General features: G+C 43.2%; 3 protein-coding genes across 5 annotated transcripts in view; 2 read left to right on the forward strand and 1 right to left on the reverse strand.

The window, feature by feature from the left end:
* The window catches only part of NF1 (neurofibromin 1), a 419,128-nt gene that overhangs the window by 105,305 nt on the left and 292,670 nt on the right, over positions 1-21,153 (reverse strand). The gene's annotated exons all lie outside the window — the stretch shown is intronic.
* EVI2A (ecotropic viral integration site 2A) lies at positions 885-4,305 on the forward strand. The gene is made up of 2 exons (XM_073589723.1): positions 885-1,281; positions 3,144-4,305. The coding sequence occupies exon 2, from the start codon at positions 3,167-3,169 to the stop codon at positions 3,917-3,919; it is 753 nt and encodes a 250-aa protein (XP_073445824.1). The 5' UTR covers positions 885-1,281; positions 3,144-3,166; the 3' UTR covers positions 3,920-4,305.
* The window catches only part of OMG (oligodendrocyte myelin glycoprotein), a 28,215-nt gene continuing 22,963 nt past the window's right edge, over positions 15,902-21,153 (forward strand). The window contains exon 1 of the mRNA XM_073589724.1: positions 15,902-15,965. The gene's annotated coding sequence lies outside the window, so the exon portion shown is untranslated. The remainder of the gene's footprint in view (positions 15,966-21,153) is intronic.

The following is a 21,153-nucleotide window of genomic DNA, read 5'->3' on the forward strand; positions in this document are numbered from 1 at the left end:
ATAGCACTTTAGTATTGTCTATGAGACTATTTATGTCTCTTCACTTTTGTTTTTCGGTATCATTAGTGTGTGTACTTTTTTTGTGTCCTTTTTTGTACACGTAGGGAGACTTAGGGGCTGTTAGGGATACCGCCGTTGAGCGGGGGCGCCATATCGTCAACAACTAGGGTGCCAACCTCAGCGGCTAGGAAGGGCTGAAACAGGGCGGACCAGGGCAATTTAGTCTTTGGCCCATATTTTGTTATGATTACATAGATATATAACAGTGTTGCTGCCACTCTTTATTTTTGTCCTCTACCCTTCCCTTTTTTTAGTCATTTCTACTAATGTTTTTTAGTGATTGAATTAAAAGCTACATTTTAGGGGTTTTTTTTGTGTTGCTTCTGGTGTTCCAATGCCCATATACCCATCACACATCCTCCATCCCATAGTCCCGTGCCCATATACCCATCATACATATCCTCCATCCCATAGTCCAGTGCCCATATACCCATCACACATCCTCCATCCCATGGTCCACCATTATGACATCATAATGAGCGGGCGGCGGGGCTTGCAACCTATGATGACATCGGCGTCGCCATGGCAACCATTATGACATCATAATGAGGGGCGGGGCTTGATACACACTTTTCCCCCATTATGTAGATAGGGGCAAAATTGTTTGGGGAATTGGAACGCGCGGGGTTAAAATTTCGCCTCAACATAGCTTAGGACACTCTTGGGGTCCAGACGTGTGACTGTGCCAAATTTTGTGGCTGTAGCTGCGACGGTGCGGATGCCAATCCCGGTCATACACATACACACACTTGAGCTTCATATATTATATAAATAAAATCTAGTGTGGTGAATAATAATTGCATTATATCCTGGTGCTATGGATAGAGCACATTAACAAGATCCTACTTGTCAGCCATTTCCTTCACCTGTAGCTATTGACTCAGCACTGACACACAAACAACTAATAATCTCATCATCTCTGCTGGATGTAAAAGGACAAAATCCATATTAGAACTTTACACCATAAACGTTATCTTGTAGATGACAACACCCTCAGACTATTTACTCAAGGCAAGGAGGGTTTTTTTTTTATTTTATAAGCTAGCGTAACAGCGAGCATGTGCAAAAGCAAAACAGGAAGCCGGTCATCTGTGGTTTTACACTAAGGAAACAGACAGCAGTAAGGCAATCTTCGGAGCATTACAAGATTTGAAGTGTAAGGAAGACATTGTATCCTATACAACCCGGATTCAGACACGAAGAGCCAAAAAGACCTCTGAGGTGAGCAAAAACTGACCGACTATCATTCTATGTACTTAACGCTGGCAATAATTAAGCGGAGTATCAATAATTATTAAAATGTGTCAAGCGTTTCATACAGCATGACTATATAAGAGACGACAATAAATATGCTCAATACACGATTGATGGATTATCACAATTAAATTTGGTATATTCTAGTTTATGATGGCATACATTTGCAGCACCAACCACAAAAAAGTTAAAATATTTCTAGGGAATTTAATCATTGCTTCTGCAAAAGAAAAAAGTCATTTAGAAAAGGAATGGAAAATCAATCAGTAAGGAACTATATGTGCACGCAAAAAATTTATTTTTTCAATGAAGCCAGATGAGCTTTGGACTTATAAGAGGGGTTTTCATATTTAACCTATTCATAGATGAGGGCAATTGAGATTATTTTTATGAACACAATGTCTGAAGGTTTAATATATTTTTTTAATACAGATAATAATGTTAACTTATATGTAAGGAAAATATTAATTTACCAAAAAATGCGTTTTGCTAAAACTTTTGGTTCAAGCTTTGATGAGAATGTTAGAAACGGCTCAAAACTGGAAGAACACAAAGTTTGTACTTTCTATAAACTTATATAAATTCCTTATCATAAATAAAGGGCATTCCCTATGAGCACAGGGGATACTGAAGACAATTCTCTATAGAGGTCAGGAAATCCCCCTCACCGGCAGACATTACCACACACGAGCAGGACATCTCGTATTAGTAACACATGCTTCCGACACACAGACAGACTGATACGTATTGTCTGTGGATGGGATTGGCGGGCCAGCAGAGTCCATGGTTGGATCCCCTGTGCACTCTCCCAGGCAGCAGTCACCGGTGGTACATATGTATAGGATTTATAAATGATGCAGGAGTGTTATGGCTTTTTCTGCCCACCTTTTATTTTTATTATTAACTGAAGAACACAAAGCAAAGTGCCAACAATACATAGGAGACTTTAAAACTAATTGTCAAGTGCTAAGAAATTGCTGAACTTTTCGCATGAATACAAGTATATCTCAAATTCCTGATCATATTTATTGTTTGGCATCCAAGAACAAATTAATTGTGCCACTTTAATTAATAACCCTAAATTTGAACATGATGCCTAAATGGGTATTCTACTGTGAGTTAGGAGATAGTTTTCCTAACACTGGGGGACTGACCGTTGGGACCACCACTAATCCAGAGAAGAGAGACTCCATTTACTCTTCATGGGATTACTGGAAATAGCAGAGCGTTGCGCTCGGCTGTTCTTTGGCGTTCCCATTAGAATGAACAGTGGCTCAGTGGTTAGCACTGTAACCATGCAGTGCTGGGGTCAAGTCCCACCAAGGACAACATCTGTAAAGAATTTATTATATTCTCCCCTTGATTGCTTAGGGTTCCTCCCACATTCCAAAAACATACTGGTAGGAAATTTAGATTGTGGGTAGGGGATGAGAGCACCTGTGGAACTTTGGGTTCTGGTAGCCGACCTTAACTTTACTCCAAAGTTCGGCACGGGTAAGTGTCAGCTACGAACCAAAAACTGTAAATTGCCGCTGAAAATTAATGGCGCTATATAAGTAAACAAAAAAAAGTGAATGAATGGAAGTGCAGTGATCAACCACAGCTTCATTCACAATCCATAATTCAGGGCATCAGTTCTCAGGATTGGAAGTGATTCCAGCTGTTCGACCACTGGCTACCGGGAATTTGGGATAGGAAATTATTTCCAAACTTGAGAATACCCCTTTAAGAATATATTGCATATACTTTATACCAAGGTTGCTTTAACATCTTCATGAACTTGTAGATACACAGACCACTTACGGGCAACTGTTTCCTTTTCTTGGCAGATAACGGGAGAGTTTATGAGAACATGGAGAAGAAGCAGCCTTCACTGCATCTTGTGATATTGTGTCTTTCCGTCTGTTGTAAAGCAGAAGTAGGATACAGAAATTTCAACATCACTGATAAACCAGCAGTAACCGACGTTAGCAGCACGTCAGATGCTCCAGACCATTTCCTGTCACTTCATGAAGACAATGCTACAAACTCTTTATATAAAATTGCTTCAGAACTTAAGGGTCACAACATAACTACAAGTAAGCCCACAACAGTTACATATAATATCACCCAACAAACCACAAGGAAGGAAACACAGAGAATCAAAAGTAACCCTACAGTCAAATCCCACAGTCCAAGCATCACGGCTAATGCAACATGTACTGTCGATGAGAAGTATAAGACTGGAATAATCATATGTGTTGTCATAATCGCCGTCCTAGTGTTCATTGTGGCCATGTTAATTGTGTGCACTGTGGCACTGGCCAACAAAGTATCTAAGCTAAAGGCTAAATTAACACAATCAAAGCGTCAAGTGAGGAGCAACGGAGACTTTTTGAGTGCATCCAGTATTTTGTGGCCATCAGGAATGGAAACATGGCAGAAGAAAGCTCACGAAGCCAATCTTACCATGGATGAGATTTCATTGGGAGATACCAACACAATTGAAACCGAAACGCGAAAATTAATGGCAACTCAAACACAAGAAAGAGCAAGAGAGGCAACAGAAGAAAACACAAGCTCACCAAGTGCAACCATGACCACTATATCTACATTAGAAGTCTAAACAGTTTGTATAGTAATTCATAATGGTATGCTCACGTGGCAGATCTTTCCTGTGGAAAAATCTGACATTAGCAATAAGCCGTAGCCGACCCTCATTTCTACAGTGGATGTGCCTTTCGCACTGCCCAGGATACAGACTGACTCCACTTAATGAGGCTAATATGCATAATCGACATGTTACTTATATTGAAGCGGTTTTCAAACCTGCAGCGACTGTATAAACCGTAACTTAAGATTTCTCGGTGAAAACCGGGGAAGACTACTTGCTGTTGGTAACGTGGAAATTGGAGAGAAATTTGGGTTAAAATCTGTGTAGAAATCCTCTGCCGTATTATATATTTTTTTTACATGATTTTGATGTAGACAATAAACGTCTAAAAGTTTTAACTTGTAGTCATTTTTACAGTGCGACACATAAACCTGCCTTTTTTTTATAACTAAAAACAAATAAAAATAAACCTTTGAGCTGTGAAAGAACTTTTGTAGCCTAAGACACGCAAGCACACACTCAACCAATTCTATTACTTTTATACAACTTGAACAAACCAAGCAGCAACGTTGCAAATAGTCATAATTTATTTTTTTTTGCAGTTTTCGGTTCATGTCATGCTAATTAGCAGATTGCAGATACAATTTATAATATAAAACTGCCAATAAACATGGTTTGTCTGTAACCAAAGCGAGAAGATATGATTTCCATGGTTACTCACCTGTTTCACCTTCAGCAACGGGCTCCGCTTTTTCCATTCTCTATGGCCGGCTACCTCTGCAGGATTATCGTGGTAACTCCACATGTACTTCTGATCTCATCACCCAAAGCATTTTAAGGCCGGCTCATGTGGCTGCACACCATCTGAGTACACGGGTAGTAGTACCCAGGAATTTAGTGTCACTTCTCAAATGACTGATTTAGTCAGTTGCTTGATTATCTACTCCAATGCTTCTGATTGTTATCCAAAAGCCAAACCTAAATTCTACTATTCCTGCTGCTGTCCGCACTCAACTCTGCTGCATCAGGGTGTTTGATTCCCTATTATACTCTGCCGTTTTTATGCGCTACCCTCTCTCCTGGAACAATATGCTTGATTGCACACTCAACTCATCTTTTTTTCCCCGGATGCTGCCTCCTTCTTGTCTAGATTAACAGCTCAATGAAACATAAGTTACTTGTCAGTCAGAGGCAGGTGCTGAATAATAGGGAGAGAAGAGCTGTAAGTGCTGTGCCCACCCACTGCACTTGCAATGCACTACCATACAAATTCAATTGTGGATTTCCCAAAAAATCAAAAAAAAGAGTTTTGTGCAAGAAAGGTAAGAATCTACACATCATTAAAGTGTCTTTATAAACATTTCATTTTGGACCTAAAAACCTGATAACAGGTTCTCTTTAAATTAATTGAAAAAAGTACATGAAATGAGATTTTGTATCATGTTCTTCTTGGTACTTTCCACATTGCAATACAGGTAATTTCCTGGACAGTCCACCATGCTTAATTCTGTCACTTACAAAAAAAAAAACCAAAAAAAAAAAAAAAAACAACAACAATCTCTTGGCTCCCATGATTATGCAGCTCTTTTCCTTTTGCGCTGGGTTGGTCCACTGCAGAGTTGTTCACATTTGCTGCTTTTGGAGCGCAGTATGTGAAACCTCTGCTTGAAGTCCAACTGAGCGTTTCTTTAGAGTCTTCTCTGGGGGCATGTGCTTGATTATTCCCTCCCACATGCTGACAATCACAGCTCAGCTGCGTCAGACTAGTAGATCAGATGCAAAGTTGTGACTGGCAGGATCTAGGACAGAGCAGTAAAAGCACACGTCCTCAGAGAAGACTGAAGTAATGCCCAAGTTGGACTGCAAGCAAAGACTTCAAATATTACGTTCCAAAAGCATCAAATATCAATGTCTCTGCAATGTAGTGACGCAGCGCAAAAATGGGGAGAAAAAGTGGCACAATCACGGGAGCGCAGGGATTTTTCAAGGGCAAGTAACAGGTTTCCTTTATTCAGGAAAACAATTCTGTAAGAGACTAAAATTTTTAGTCTATGGATTAGTAAAAGGATTAAAAATGTGTTTGCAAGAAGCATGGACATGATGTATAATATTTCGCACCCACCCAGGGCCGGTGTTGGGGGCAGGCAAATTAGGCTTTTGCCTAGGGCCCTCATTGCCCCCAGCCAGTGGCGTGCGCTAATAGGGGAGCACCACACAGCCGTTATGGGGCCCATGAGTCAGGAGAACCCGGTGCTAAGTCCGGCAGCGCTGACCCCGCATTCAATTGCATCAGCACCATAGATGCCAATACAGTTGAAATCAATGATTGAGGAGAGAGCGTCAGCTGATGCTTGCCATCCCATCATTCCCCTTCTGCTTCTGATGCCACTTCATCGGGCGCCACACTGTGACGAGTAGTGGAACTGCAGAGCAGACACTACAGACACTGGAGAAGCGGGGGAACTGGGAGAGTTAAGTATTGTATTTATTTATTTTTAAATCAGTGAGTACATGGTAGCCATAATATTGGAGGAATATGGGGTGTGCATTATACTCTATTGGGGCTGAATTATATGACATGTACTTTATGGGGGATGCATTATATGATATCTACTATATGGGGGCTGCTTTATACTATATGTACTATATAGGGGGAGCATTACACTAAAGGCACTACATTATATTATATGGGGTGCATTATACTATGGGGAGTGCATTGTATTATATGGAAGACTATGGGGGGTGCATATTACACTATGGAGGAGTGCATTAAAGTGTATGTAGGACTATGGGTGCATATTACACTATGGAGGAGTGCATTAAAGTGTATGGAGGACTAAGGGATGCATTATACTATATGGAGGGTTATGTGATGCATTATACTATATTGAGGACTATGGTTTGTGCATTACAATATGTGGTGCACTATGTATGGGGTGTGCATTATACTAAACGAGCAAAATTCAGCCTATTCATTGAGTGCTTGGATTGTTTATAGTGGAAGAGAAATCATTGTTCTCAGCAGCACATCGCCTGGTGAAAACTGCAGATATGCTGCTGATAACATTATACTGTATGGGGACAGATTGATCTACTAGTGATCATTCTGTATCCATCATTCTTCCTCAGCCGGTGTTAAAGAGGCTGGGAAACAAGAGTTGAACAACTTCATCAATCACGGTCATTTAACAGCCTTAACATGCACTGAGTTCATACAACCAAAATGTATGAGAGATGGTGCAATATGTTAGCATTTGGGGCCCCACTTTATATTTTTGCCCAAGGCCCCACTTTGCCCAAAACTGTCCCTGCACCCACCCTCCCTCTCCTCCTCTTGCTTCTTTAAAAAATAAATATGGTATCTACTTCTGCAGAACTTCCCAGCAAAGACTATGAAGTAGTGCAGAAGATCTTTCATCATATTTCACAACACTAACTGCACATTTTGTTAAATATTTTACATCAGTATTTGTATGCTAAAATCAGGAGTGGAACAATCAGAGGAAAGTATAATAGAAACACGTCACCACTTCTGCATTTATCACCCACTCCTGGTTTTGGCTCACAATTACTGATGTAAAATACTGACCAAATACTGAATGTGTGAAAGCGGCCTCAGAGAAAGTAAACCAGCCTAGATTAATTTGAACTCAACGCCTACAATTTACGGTAATCAGATTTTAATTTTCCCCATCAAGTCTGCTTCACCCTCAGGGTAAGTAAGGACGAAAGCACGCAACCACGATATCTCATTTTTTTGTACAAAATAGCTCACACAAAGGTGTGCATAGGGCTGTGAGTTACTTTAGGCTTTTAACTAGCATTAGTATGTTCCTACATGTTAAATCTAAAAGTGCCACCCACTGACTGTCCCTGTGCGCCCCACGGACAATGCCAGACAAAGGTCTGGAAACAATAGCAACCCACACCACAAGGCCACAATCAATCTCAATTTCACCAGTATGTGCATTCCACTGTGCAGGGACATCATGCTGTGTGGGGACATCATACTGCATAGGGGGTTGTGGAGGGACACCACATTGTGTGGGAGAGGTGCGGGGACGTCATACGGCGTGAGGGGCCGCGCGGGGACGTCATACGGCGTGAGGGGCCGCGCGGGGACGTCATACGGCGTGAGGGGCCGCGCGGGGACGTCATACGGCGTGAGGGGCCGCGCGGGGACGTCATACGGCGTGAGGGGCCGCGCGGGGACGTCATACGGCGTGAGGGGCCGCGCGGGGACGTCATACGGCGTGAGGGGCCGCGCGGGGACGTCATACGGCGTGAGGGGCCGCGCGGGGACGTCATACGGCGTGAGGGGCCGCGCGGGGACGTCATACGGCGTGAGGGGCCGCGCGGGGACGTCATACGGCGTGAGGGGCCGCGCGGGGACGTCATACGGCGTGAGGGGCCGCGCGGGGACGTCATACGGCGTGAGGGGCCGCGCGGGGACGTCATACGGCGTGAGGGGCCGCGCGGGGACGTCATACGGCGTGAGGGGCCGCGCGGGGACGTCATACGGCGTGAGGGGCCGCGCGGGGACGTCATACGGCGTGAGGGGCCGCGCGGGGACGTCATACGGCGTGAGGGGCCGCGCGGGGACGTCATACGGCGTGAGGGGCCGCGCGGGGACGTCATACGGCGTGAGGGGCCGCGCGGGGACGTCATTATGTGTGGGTGCTGTGCTGTGTGGAAACATCATACTGCATGGGTGGTTGTGCAAGGTCATGCTGTGTGAGGACATATTGCATGGGAGCTTTGTGGGGACATACTACATGGGGGCATCATACTGTGTAAAAGCAGTGTGGGGGCATCATACTGTGTGAGAGTGGTGTGGGGATATACTGTGTGGGGGGCTACAAACTTGTAGCTTAAGACCAGACAACCCCTTTAACCATGCAGGCACTGCATCTGGAAATGATGGAGCCTGTGCAAGATTTTAGACAGGAGAAATTTCACTCAGACAAGAATGACCTGTCAGGGAGCTTTGGACGGTGACAAGCGGGGAAAGAATGAAAGATGAAGGGAATCCATAATTGCATTGCCAAGCGCTCCGATCTTGTGCCTTATTAGCATAAAACTGAATAAGTTAGGGATAGAAACAAGGATTGCAAATAAGGTATAGATTTAATCTTAATTGAGGTTACCAAAAATATATTGGTTTATGGTACAAAAACCTGCTGACAGGTTCCCTTCAAGAGTTTGTATCCAACATAATATTTTCAAGTTTTCAAAATAGCTTTTCTTCGTGGGAGATGTCAATTATCAATCTTTTTAGAAAAATAGTAAGGTTTTACCAGGACTGTACTGGCGAGGATAACAGAATCTTCGGCACTTTTGAAGTTAGATTATTGGGTGTAAGTGTATTCACAAGTGTAACTATGAGCATGGTATAAATTCAATAAAAATGTGCATCCTTGGGGGCGTGGCCTGACCAAGCTGAAGAGAGGACGCACAGCACAGGAGGCTCCTGCTTGAAAAGAAAAAAATCAAAGGGAAAAACCTCTTTTTCCTCCCCACATTACACTCCCCGTGGTTTGGATGGACTGGTGACTCCCTGGATCCCATAGATCGATCTTCTGCAGGAAGAGGGGAGCCGGGACGGCCCTGGGAGAATCTGAGACGCCGGAGAGATTTCTTCCCGCCTTGCTGCACGGCTGGAGAGACTGACAAGGAGACGGTGGGGGCCCCTCTCTGAGGTACTGCTGTGGGTTACACCTACGGGGACTCTCACCTTAGTGTCCAGTTGGACGGTGCCCTGTCCCTCTGTGAGCCGCTGGTCTCCACTTCTGCGCTGAGCGGACGGCAGGGGTCAACCCCGGCTTCTCGGTCGCGCGCCTCTGGCCTTGCTCTGTGGTCCCGGGAGTGAGTGGGTGCACTATTGGGTGTGCATTATACTAAACGAGCAAAATTCAGCCTATTTATTAACTTAATAATAATTTAATTTACGATACTGAATCTCAAGCCTCCATAAGGAAGAATATTAAACAATTTTTTTTGGAGAATAGTAGTAATGACATCTCTGATTGTTATGTTTGGAAAGCACACAAAGCGGTGCTCAGGGGTTATCTTTTAGAACTGGGTTCTAGGAAAAAAAAAGAAAAAGAGAAACTCACAACCTCACTACTATCCCAAATAAAAGTATTAGAGGAGAATCACAAAATCTCTCAAGATGCCTCCTTAGAAAAAGATCTTTTTAGACTCAGAGCAGAACTCAGAGAACTGTTGAGACAAGAATCTGAAAAATACTTGCAATACTCAAGATTTAAAATATACATCCAGGCGAATAAGTGCGGTAAGAATCTGGCGAACTTGGTTAAAAAGAAAATTAATTCAGCTTATATACAAAAAGATTAAAGATTCGCAAGATCAAATACATCACAAAACGGAGGAAATAGCAGATATTCCACAGATCCGAAAAGGAAATCTGAACTCATTAATAAGTATCTACAAACAATAGACCTACCGTATTTTTCGGACCATAAGACGCACTTTTCCCCAAAAAAATTTTGGGAGAAAGTGGGGGGTGCGTCTTATGGTCAAAATATACTAACCTGAGATCATGGCTGGAGGCTGGTGCGGGTGCCGCGGGGCTCTGTAGTGCGGTGGTGGCAGCGGGCTGTGCTCCGGTGCAGGGGTAGCGGCTCTCTGTGCTCCGATGCAGGGGCGGCGGCTCCGCCGGCATTTCCTCCAAGCCCGGAGGCCCCCGCACATCTCTTTCTGGCCACCGCCACGTTGCGGTGGCCTCCGGGAACATGGCCGCCGGTCCGGGGACGGCGCATGCGCAGGTTCAGATCTCATCCCGAGATCTCGGGGGACGAGATCTCGTTGCCGAGATTTGAATCTCGTCCCCCGAGATCTCGGGACGAGATCTGAACCTGCGCATGCGCCGTCCCCAGACCGGCGGCCATCTTCCCGGCGTCCATGTTCCCGGAGGCCACCGCAACATGGTGGCGGCCAGCAAGGGATGTGCGGGGGCTTCCGGGCTTGGAGGAAATGCCGGAGCACAGAGCCTCCACCCTCACCCCACAGAGCCCACCTGTCCCAGCCCCAGCACAGCCCAGCTGCCCCAGCACAGCCCAGCTGCCCCAGCACAGCCCAGCTGCCCCAGCACAGCCCAGCTGCCCCAGCACAGCCCAGCTGCCCCAGCACAGCCCAGCTGCCCCAGCACAGCCCAGCTGCCCCAGCACAACCAACCTGCCCCAGCACAGAGCCGCCACGGCACGAGCCTGGACCACTGAATGACCCCTTTGACCACTCCTCCACCTGTGCCGGATCCCTTCCCAGGTAAGCTGAATTCAGACTGTAAGGCTAGTTTCACACTAGCGCTAAGCCCCGCCCCTGCCTCGCCCCGCCGGTAGCTCCGCCCACCGGCGCATGACGCTGCATGCGCCCTGCGTCCCCTATCTTTATCACAGGGGGCGCAGGCCGTGCGCAGTATGCGTTTGGCGGCGCATGCGTCCTTTTGACGGTGCACCGACCTGCGCCAAACGCAACCTGCTGCAGTTTGGTTGCGTCGGCGCACCGTCAAAAAGGCGCATGCGCCGCCAAACGCATACTGCGCACGGCCTGCGCCCCCTGTGATAAAGATAGGGGACGCAGGGCGCATGCAGCGTCATGCGCCGGTGGGCGGAGCTACCGGCGGGGGCGCGGCAGGGGGCGGGACTTAGCGGCGGCCGTGTGCAGGCCGTCGCTGCGCTCATAAACGCTAGTGTGAAACTAGCCTAAGATGGACCCCCATTTGACATTATTTTTTTCCCTATTTTCCTTCTGAAAATTGGGGTGCGTCTTATGGTCTGGTGCGTCTTATAGTCCGAAAAATACGGTACCTAAACTAACACCCCAGCAAATACATTCTCTAGATAACCCAATCACAATGGATGAACTTGAATCTGTCATCAAAACAAGCCCCAAAGGGAAAAGTCCAGGCCCAGATGGATACTCTACGGAGTATTATAAAATTTTCAGAGAGGAACTCTCCCCATACTTATTGAAATATTTCAATAACATAACTAGAACCAATACATTTAAAACAGAAGCACTCTCAGCCCATATTGCTCTTATCCCAAAAGAGGATGAGGATCCAACCCTTTGCGGCAGCTATAGGCCGATCTCGTTGATTAACAACGATATCAAGTTGCATGCAAGGATTTTGGCCAGGAGGGTACAGAACCTCTTGCTGGATTTCATCAACCTCTCCCAGGTGGGCTTTGTAGGGGGTAGAGAGGCCAAAGGTAATATTAAAACCCTGAATATAATCCACTTCACAAAATGTAAAAATATTCAAACCGCTCTTCTTTCAACTGATGCCAAAAAGGCTTTTGATCGATTTGACTGGGAGTATATGAAAAAAACATTAATGAAGTTTGGCTTTCCTGAATCCCTTATAGGGAAAATCCTTGCTCTATATTCCCATCCAACAGCCCGATTGAAAATCAATAATGATCTTTCTCCTAGCTTTGGGATAAAAAACGGGACAAGACAGGGGTGCCCTCAGATGTGGTGACAAAGAACATAAAATAGCCGCATTTGCGGACGATGTTCTTTTTTACTTAAAAAACCCCTGGCAATCTATCAAACCACTAACTGAAGAAATACGGGAATTTGGTCTAGTATCAAACTTCAAGATAAATTTTGCTAAATCAGAAATGTTAACATTAATGCAACCAGGAAAATTGGACCCTCTTATCTAATAAATCTCTATTCAGAAATAATTGCTCTCATATTACATATTTAGGGACCAAGATAAACAAGTCCATTTCCTAACCAATATAATCTTAATTTTATACCTCTAATTCGTAACCTGGAGCGAGACGTTTCCACATGGAGGGATCTGCCTATTTCCTGGTTTGGTAGAATTAATATTGTGAAAATGATCACTCTGCCCAAAATACTTTATTTCCTTCAAGTGTTACCTTTCGATATTCCACAATCCTTTTTTCAAAAAATTAAAACCCAAGTCTCCAAATTTATTTGGCAAAACAAAAGTAGTAGGATCAAACACTCAACGCTAATAAAAAGGAAATGCAAAGGAGGGTTGGGTATAGCTGACTTTGAGAAATATAGACACGCCTCGCATATGGCCAGAATAAGAGAAACAAAAATTCTTCCCCCTAGGAAATTATGGGTCGACATCGAACTTAATCTTTTAAATAAGAATATTGCCCACTATCTTTGGTCAACACCATATAATAAATTTAAATATTGTGAGATCGAGAATCCTTTAACTAAACTCTCAATATCTATTTGGAATAGGATTAATAAAAAATACAATTTTGTTCCTAGTATTTGCACATATACGCCATTATTACACTTGATCCCGAATAGATACAGAGCCATTAAAAATAAAATCAAAAATTTAGGGACTCTCTCATATACATATTGGCCACTTTATTCAAAAAAATAGTATCGTTTCTACAAGTGAGCTCAGGACCATATTTAGAGGTGTTGCAATGTCAGAGACAGAGTTTGAAACTATAAGAGAAACAATTAGAACTCAGATACCTAACATCTCCAATAACTTCACTGATAAATACACTCAAGATATCTTTTTTGACTTTAAGGCTGAGTTAACACGTGGCGTTTTTTTCGCGTTTCCGCGGCGGTTTTAACCACGCGATTTTGCTGCGAAAACGCGAAAAATCAGCATCCCATGCATTCCTATGGGATTCCGCAATGCTGTGCTAATGCTGCGGTTTTTACCGCGGCGGAATCGCTTCGCGGTAAAAACCGCAGCATGCTCATTAATTTACGGAATCGCGGTGATCCCGCACCCATAGGAATGCATTGTTCCGCTTACTTCCCGCATGTGGCTGTGCACACCATGCGGAAAGTAAGCAGAACAATTGCGGATGGTACCCACGGTCCGGAGGAGAGGAGACTGTCCTCCGGGCTTTGGGTACCATATCCCTGTAAAAAATAGAATTTAAAAATAAAAAATATTGTTATTCTCACCCTCCGACGTCCCGCGCAGCCTTCCCGCTTCTCTTCACGCTCTCGTTCCCAGTAGTCCTTTGCGAAAATGCCCGCGATGACGTCCGTTCTCACTGGATCGCGAAGTCTCGCGGTCATTCGCGCGACGTCACCGCGAATTACCGCGAGACATCGCGATCCCGCGAGAACGGACGTCATCGCGGGCATTTTCGCAAAGGATTACTGGGAACGGATGCGCGGGACGTCGGAAGGTAAGAATAACATCATTTTTTATTTTTTTTTTACATTTTATCTTTTACTACTGATGCTGCATAGGCAGCCTCAATAGTAAAAAGTTGGTCACACTCGTCAAACACTATGGTTGACGAGTGTGACCAACCTGTCAATCAGTTATCCAAGCGATGCTACAGATCGCTTGGAAAACGCTAGCATTTTGCAAGCCAATTACGCTTGCAAAATGCTAGTTTTTCCGCGGGACTGGAATTCCGGAATTCTCTCGGTAACTTCCGCGAGATTTCCGGTACGTGTGCACTTAGCCTAAAACAAATAAAAAAATGATATCTAAAATTTATAAATTACTCTGTGATACGACAGAACCTTTTAACTTCATCAGCAAATGGGAGAAAGAATTAAATATAATCATCACCAGAGGAAATTTCCAGACTCTGGAAAGAGATTCACTCCATTTCTCCCTCAACAAGATACAAAGAGCTAAATTATAAGATTATTTCTCGTTGGTATAAAACCCCAGATACCCTCTCTAGGATTGACAAATCTTACTACTCTTATTGTTGGAGATGCAATTTAATGCCAGGTACACCTGCCCATATATGGTATGAATGCACCAAAATTATACGCTTCTGGGAATTGATATATAGTCACATAAAGAAGGTCTTTCGAACAATACCTCTTCTGACATCTAAACAGGTCCTTTTGAATGTTCGTCCTGAGCTCAAATGTGTAAGGCCTGTTTCACACATCAGTTTTTTTGGTCAGTCAAAATCCGCTAAAATGGCGGATAACGGATCCGTTTCTGTACTGACCACAACGTTTGGCACCGGACCGTTATTTTGACGGATCCGTCAAAGGAAGAATTTTAAAGGAACAGCTGCCTGGGGAAGGAGAGAAAGCGAGAGAGAGAGAAAGCAAGAGAGAGAGAGAGAATTTTTCAGCCGCCAGAACAGAGTTTAGGGTTAAATTTGCGGCTGAGTGAAGTCTTTCGGGCATGCGCAGTGAGAAATGCGGATCCGGCCGCCCGAAAATCGGGCATGTCGCTGGACGTCAAAATTTTGGCAGATCCGCAAAAAAACGGATCCAACGTTTTTTTTCTTTTTGCCAAATGGCGGATTTTGACCGATGGACACAGATGTGTGAAACAGGCCTTAGTGACTATATTGTGAGCTCTCACTTAACGCAGCTAAAATCCTCATCGCTAGGCATTGGAAGGATACTGACCCACCTTCCTTATTAGAATGGGTAAACGAGGCTACCAATATATTCCCTTGAAAAAATTTGACTGGCTCACCGCAAACAAGAATTTAAATGGAAGATGGCACCAATGGTTTATTTATCAAAACAATATTAAGCTGTAAAGCAAAAAATTTTAATGCAATGTACTATTTATGCTTTATATGAATATATATACTTTGTTTTTTTTTCAACTGTGAAGCTCTTTCATCCAAATAGGACTACCACCCCCAACCCTTCCGTTCTCTCAATTTTACCTGAATCCATGTTTCCCCTTTCCCCCTCTTCCCCCATTCTCTTCCTGAACCCTTTCATTAAAAATTTTGAATGTTGATTATACTGATTTGTATTCTGATAATATCTCTGTAACAACATTCTTAAATAAAGAGTTTATAAAAACAAAAAAAAAAAAAAAAAAAAAAAAATGTGCATCCGCTATTTATCGAAACTGTAGTGCTTCTTTAATAAAGCTTACAAATAGCCAGATCTTGGCAAAGTTCTAACACAACACAAACTATTACACTTCCTGGATCTCGTAGCTACTTCCTTTTTATGCAACATCTACAGTATATAGTCAGCACTAAAAAGATAAAACTTTTTCAACCCCACTTACACTCATACATGTAGAAAAGAGCTGAGAAGCCACTGAAAAAAGCAGGTGAGTACATTCTGGCAGACATCACTATTAAGAGGTCAGTTAATTGGCTCACACCTCATTATTACAGCTATATTATGTTCCATTAACGCTGACTATTATACATTCAATCACTATAAATCACAGGTTCCAAACAATTTATGTTTACAAAAACTTGTTATAATCCCAACAGACCTTGTAACGTCAGGACCACCCAGATAATGAATGTTCTGCGTAAGAATGGAAAGGCTCATGGGCAACGTGATTGTGTCAAGTGATCAGATCACTTAGACTTTTGTAAATTACACTGTCAAATGTTTTCTTTACCGTTTTGTAAGGGTGTAGTGCATCCATTCCACAGGATGTCTAGTAAAGGTCTAATAAACGCACCAATCCTTTGTTCCTTAGGCTTTGTTTAGACGTTGCGATTTGCAGCATTTTTTAAATGCAAATTTTCAGCCTCATTTTATCGTACCAACATAGTCTATGATGTTTAAGAAATCTCCTGCACAGATTATTTTTTTCCCCTGACTGATTTGGAAAACTTGTGTTTTTGCAAAATGCAGCATTTCACTTTCAGCATTTTTTCACCCATAGGAAACAATGGGAAAGTACAAAAACACAGCAAAAAATGCAGGTATCAGTTTTTGCTGCGTTTTTGGTGCAAAAACCTCAGGCTGTAAAATCAGGCTTTTTTTGGGTCACTAAACTTTATCAACATACACAAGAGACAACTAAAAACTTTTTGCAAGCAGCTTCTTTATTGCGAAGAGAAAAAAGCTGCAAAAACGCAACGTGTGAATATAGCCTTATTGTACATGGATAGCTGTGAACTAAATAGCTGTTGCGCCTTCTATTCACCATCTCTGCGCTCTCAGAACTCGGAGTGGAGATTTGAGCACATGTACATTGTGAACATTGCTGTGAGCGGTGATTATAGCCGCGCTGGCACACACCATTATCTGCAGGTTAATAGTGCTATCTGACATGACAGGTTTCTCTATTTATTTTACTAATTGAGCTTTTTTTCCATTTTCTTTTTTCATTTCCAGCACGATTGTGGGGTAGCTTTCTTGCCTAAGCGGTCACATAGATAAGGGTATGTGCCCATGAACTGGAATAACAGCATTTTGGACACAGCTCACCTGTGCTGTGTCCAAAACGCTGCGTTTTACGTTACAAGCACAGTGCCCACTGCGCGTCTATCCGACGCTGGGTAAATTCACCCACAGTGCGGGTTTACAAGCCGCAGCATGTCAATCTGCAATGGAGACTAGCGTCTCCACTGTGCCGTCTCACCCAGAGCCATTCATTAGATGCGGTAACTCCGCATGGTTCACTGAAAACAGGATTTACCTGCGTGATTAAACCAGTGAAAATACGCTGCATCCAAAACGCTGCTATAGCCTGATCATGGGCACATAGTCTTACAGAAACAATGGACTGAAGACATCCGCTGGCTTTTTTATAGGAGAGTGCTCTGTGCAAAAGTCACTGTGCAGGGAAGGAGTGTGCGGATTCGCTGCAGGTCCGCAAGTGATTTACAGTACAATGTTATTCTATGAGCAAAAAAATTGGCTGTGCACATGCTGCGGAAAAATCCGTGCGGTAAGGCCTGTTTCACACTTCCGTTTTTTCAAATCCGTCAAAATCCGTTGTTTTCCGTAAAAAAACGGATCCGCCATTTTTTGCAGGATCCGTTTTTTTTGTCCCATAGACTTCCATTACGGTTACCGCGGATCCATCAAAAAAACGGATCCGTTTTTAAAAAACGGATCCGTTTGCATCAGTTTCCGTCAAAAAAACGGAAACGGATCCGTTTGGCGGACACAAAAACGGAAGTGTGAAACAGGCCTAACACAGCAGTTTATTTTCCGCAGCATGTCAATTCTTTGTGCGGATTCCACAGCGTTTTTACACCCATTCCATTATAGGAATCCGCAGGTGTAAAAACGCAGGCCAAAACCGCATAAAATAAAGCACAGATTTTGACCTGCGGATTCTGCCAAGAGATGCAGATTCCGCGCATTAGAGTCTGCACAGCAATCCGCAACGTGTGCACATACCCCAAGGCTGGTTTCACATTAGCGTTTTTTAGCGCAGCGCATCGTGCGCTATTGGTCGCATGTGCCATGCGCCCTATGTTTAACATGGCGTGCGCATGGTCTCGCGTTTGCACGCGTTTTCGTGCGCATGCGTTTTTTTAAGGTGTGCGCCTAGACGCGCCAGACGCAACCTGTTGCATTTTTGGGTCCGCCCAACGGCATAAAAAAAACGCATGCACGCGCTTGCGCACGGAATGCAACAAAACACATTACAGTCTATGGGAACGCTGGCGTGTGCATGGACATGCACACGCCCGCGTTACAAAACGTATGCGTTTTAAGAGTTAACATGGCTTGAAACAGGTTAAACCGCTTGCGCCTAAAAAACGCAAACAAAATGCATGATGCGTTTTTTGCATGCATTTCAATTGCGCACGAAGCGCAGCGCTAAAAAACGCTAATGTGAAAGTAGCCTAAGACTGCTGAGAAGTGATCTGTACAAAACAGGAAGTGTCAGTCTGTTGTGGGTGCTCAGTTTGGAAAGTGATCTAATGTGGTGTACATCTAATGTGGTGTACTTAGTTATTTGTACTAAATGTCCAACTGGGGGTCTGTATGTGGGGGAGACAGGGCAAAAACTGAGAAGGATGAATTCTCCTCGACACACAATAAGAGAAAAAAAGAATGGATCTACCTGTGGCAAAACATTTTTGTATGCCTGATCACAACACCATGGATATGAAATTACTTGTATTGAAAAGTAGCTTCACATCTCAGAGACAGAAGAGTCTGAGTACAAGCTCATGATGACCATTGATACTCTCAATGCTGGAATGAATGTGTTGCATGGATTTATGTCTTTTTACATCAATTAAGGAATTTGCTCCTAAGACCTTGTGGGGGCATCACAACACATTAGGAGACCCCAATCAGAGGACTATAAAACATCCGGACTCCTTATCTACGTACTGGTCCAATATTTATGTTTTTCCCTTTCCCATAATGATAGTTCTGCTTCACGTCACTTGTCTTATCTATTGCATTTTTTCTGTGTTGTGCATACATATGCGACTTCAGATTTTGTATTAGTCTATGCCTGATGAAGAGACCTGAGTAGTCTCGAAAGCTTGCAATGTGTTACCATCTTTTCACTGAGCCATTAAAACGTGTCAACCACTGAGGACACTCAATTCTGAATATTTTTTGGTTTGGAAAGTGCAACATTTCAGGTTTTTAAATATAAACGCAAATATGGGAGGAAAAAAAAGGAGAAAAAAATGTAATGTGTTTCACATAAATACAGGATTTAAACTAAAGGTCGTTGTCCCCTCTTCTCGCTCAAAGCTACTATGTAAGTGGCTGTAGCCATCCATCCATATAGTCAGAACAAAGGTTTAATTGAGAAAGTAATGTCAATCAATAGAGGTTTGTAATGGTTTAATTTACTGTGCTCAGTGAAGCCAAGGATTGTGCTCTGCACTTAATGGGGAGTCTGTCAACACAATATGACTGTTCAAACCAAACTCACGCGCTCGGTGCCCCTTTGACATGACCAAATAGAGGTCAGTGCATCTTCCAACCTACTTGTTCTCCATCTGTTTCTGCTCTTACCTGGCTTCTGTACAGCTAGAACTGACAATCAAGTGAGGGCAGACAAAGATATCAAAACAAGCAGGCGGAAGGTGCATTGAAAGCATGTACTTGGTTTGGTCACACTTTGGTCATGAAATTAAAGAATGGTATGTTTCTTTTTAAAGACACATACTATTCTTTAATTTCATGAGGCAAAGAAAGTATTGTGGAATTGTCAAAATACAGTATAGTAAAGCAAGAGAAAAAAAAAGTATCATTCACATCTTTATTTGCCAGGTAACACACCAAATCTGCAGCCAGAGGCGCACGCCCTAAAGTGCATTTTCAAACCTGTGTATGTAAGGCCTGTTTCACACTTCCGTTTTTGTGTCCGCCAAACGGATCCGTTTCCGTTTTTTTGACGGAAACTGATGCAAACGGATCCGTTTTTTTGACGGATCCGCGGTAACCGCTAATGGAAGTCTATGGGACAAAAAAACGGATCCTGCAAAAAAATGGCGGATCCGTTTTTTTACGGAAACCAACGGATTTTGATGGATTTGAAAAAACAGAAGTGTGAAACAGGCCTACGCATGAAGACAAAATGGAGCACATTACAAAAAAGATGGTGACAAACCTCTTTAGCTCACTCACAGTTATAAAAGGATTACTTGTTTTATTAGCCAAGGGAGGAAACCACTAAAGCAGAATACAACTCTTTAAATAGGTATATGCAAAGAAAAGTTAGTCATAAAGACACATTTCACTTCCTATAACATGCATCACGATAGATTACGGACATAAAATAACCTATAGTGAGACGTGCTGCTAATCACAGTTACACCTTCATTGTGATGACCAGCTTCCAACATTTACTAAAGGGAATCTGTCAATAAGTTTTGCTATTTAACTTGAAAGCAGCACAATTTAGGGAAAGAGAACCTGATTCCAGTTATGTGCCACTTATCAGGCTATGTGCTGTAGCTTCAATGCAATCAGTGTTTTATCAGCATGCTAAGGCTGCTTTCACATATCAGTTTTGTTTTTTTTTTTTAACATCAGTCGCAATCCAGCAATATTTGAAAAAAACGGATCCGGCAAAGGATGCCGCCAGATCAGTTTTTTCTCATAGACTTGTATTAGCGATGGATGGCCTCAAGTTTCGTTCATTGTAAGGTGGATCCGTCGAAAAATTTTTGTTCGGCGGCCAGACACGATGCACAAAGCAAAGTTTTTTGTGTCCGTCGTTTGCTAGAATGAATGCTTATGGGCGAAGGTTCCGTCGTCATCCGTCAAATGCCGGATGCCGGCGATGGATCCATTTTTTTTTTTTTTTTAACTGAGCATGCTCCTGACAGGTTAAAACACCAAAGAAAGGACATATATACACATAGAATACATTATATATACACATACATATATATATATATATATATATATAAAATATATATATATATATACACACACATACAGTGCCTACAAGTAGTATTCAACCCCCTGCAGATTTAGCAGGTTTGATAAGATGCAAATAAGTTAGAGCCTTCAAACTTCACACAAGAGCAGGATTTATTAACAGATGCATAAATCTTACAAAC

This window comes from Dendrobates tinctorius, unplaced genomic scaffold, assembly GCF_039654945.1.
Source record: "Dendrobates tinctorius isolate UK_male_01 unplaced genomic scaffold, ASM3965494v1 ptg000112l, whole genome shotgun sequence".
NCBI classification, from domain to species: Eukaryota; Metazoa; Chordata; class Amphibia; order Anura; family Dendrobatidae; genus Dendrobates; species Dendrobates tinctorius.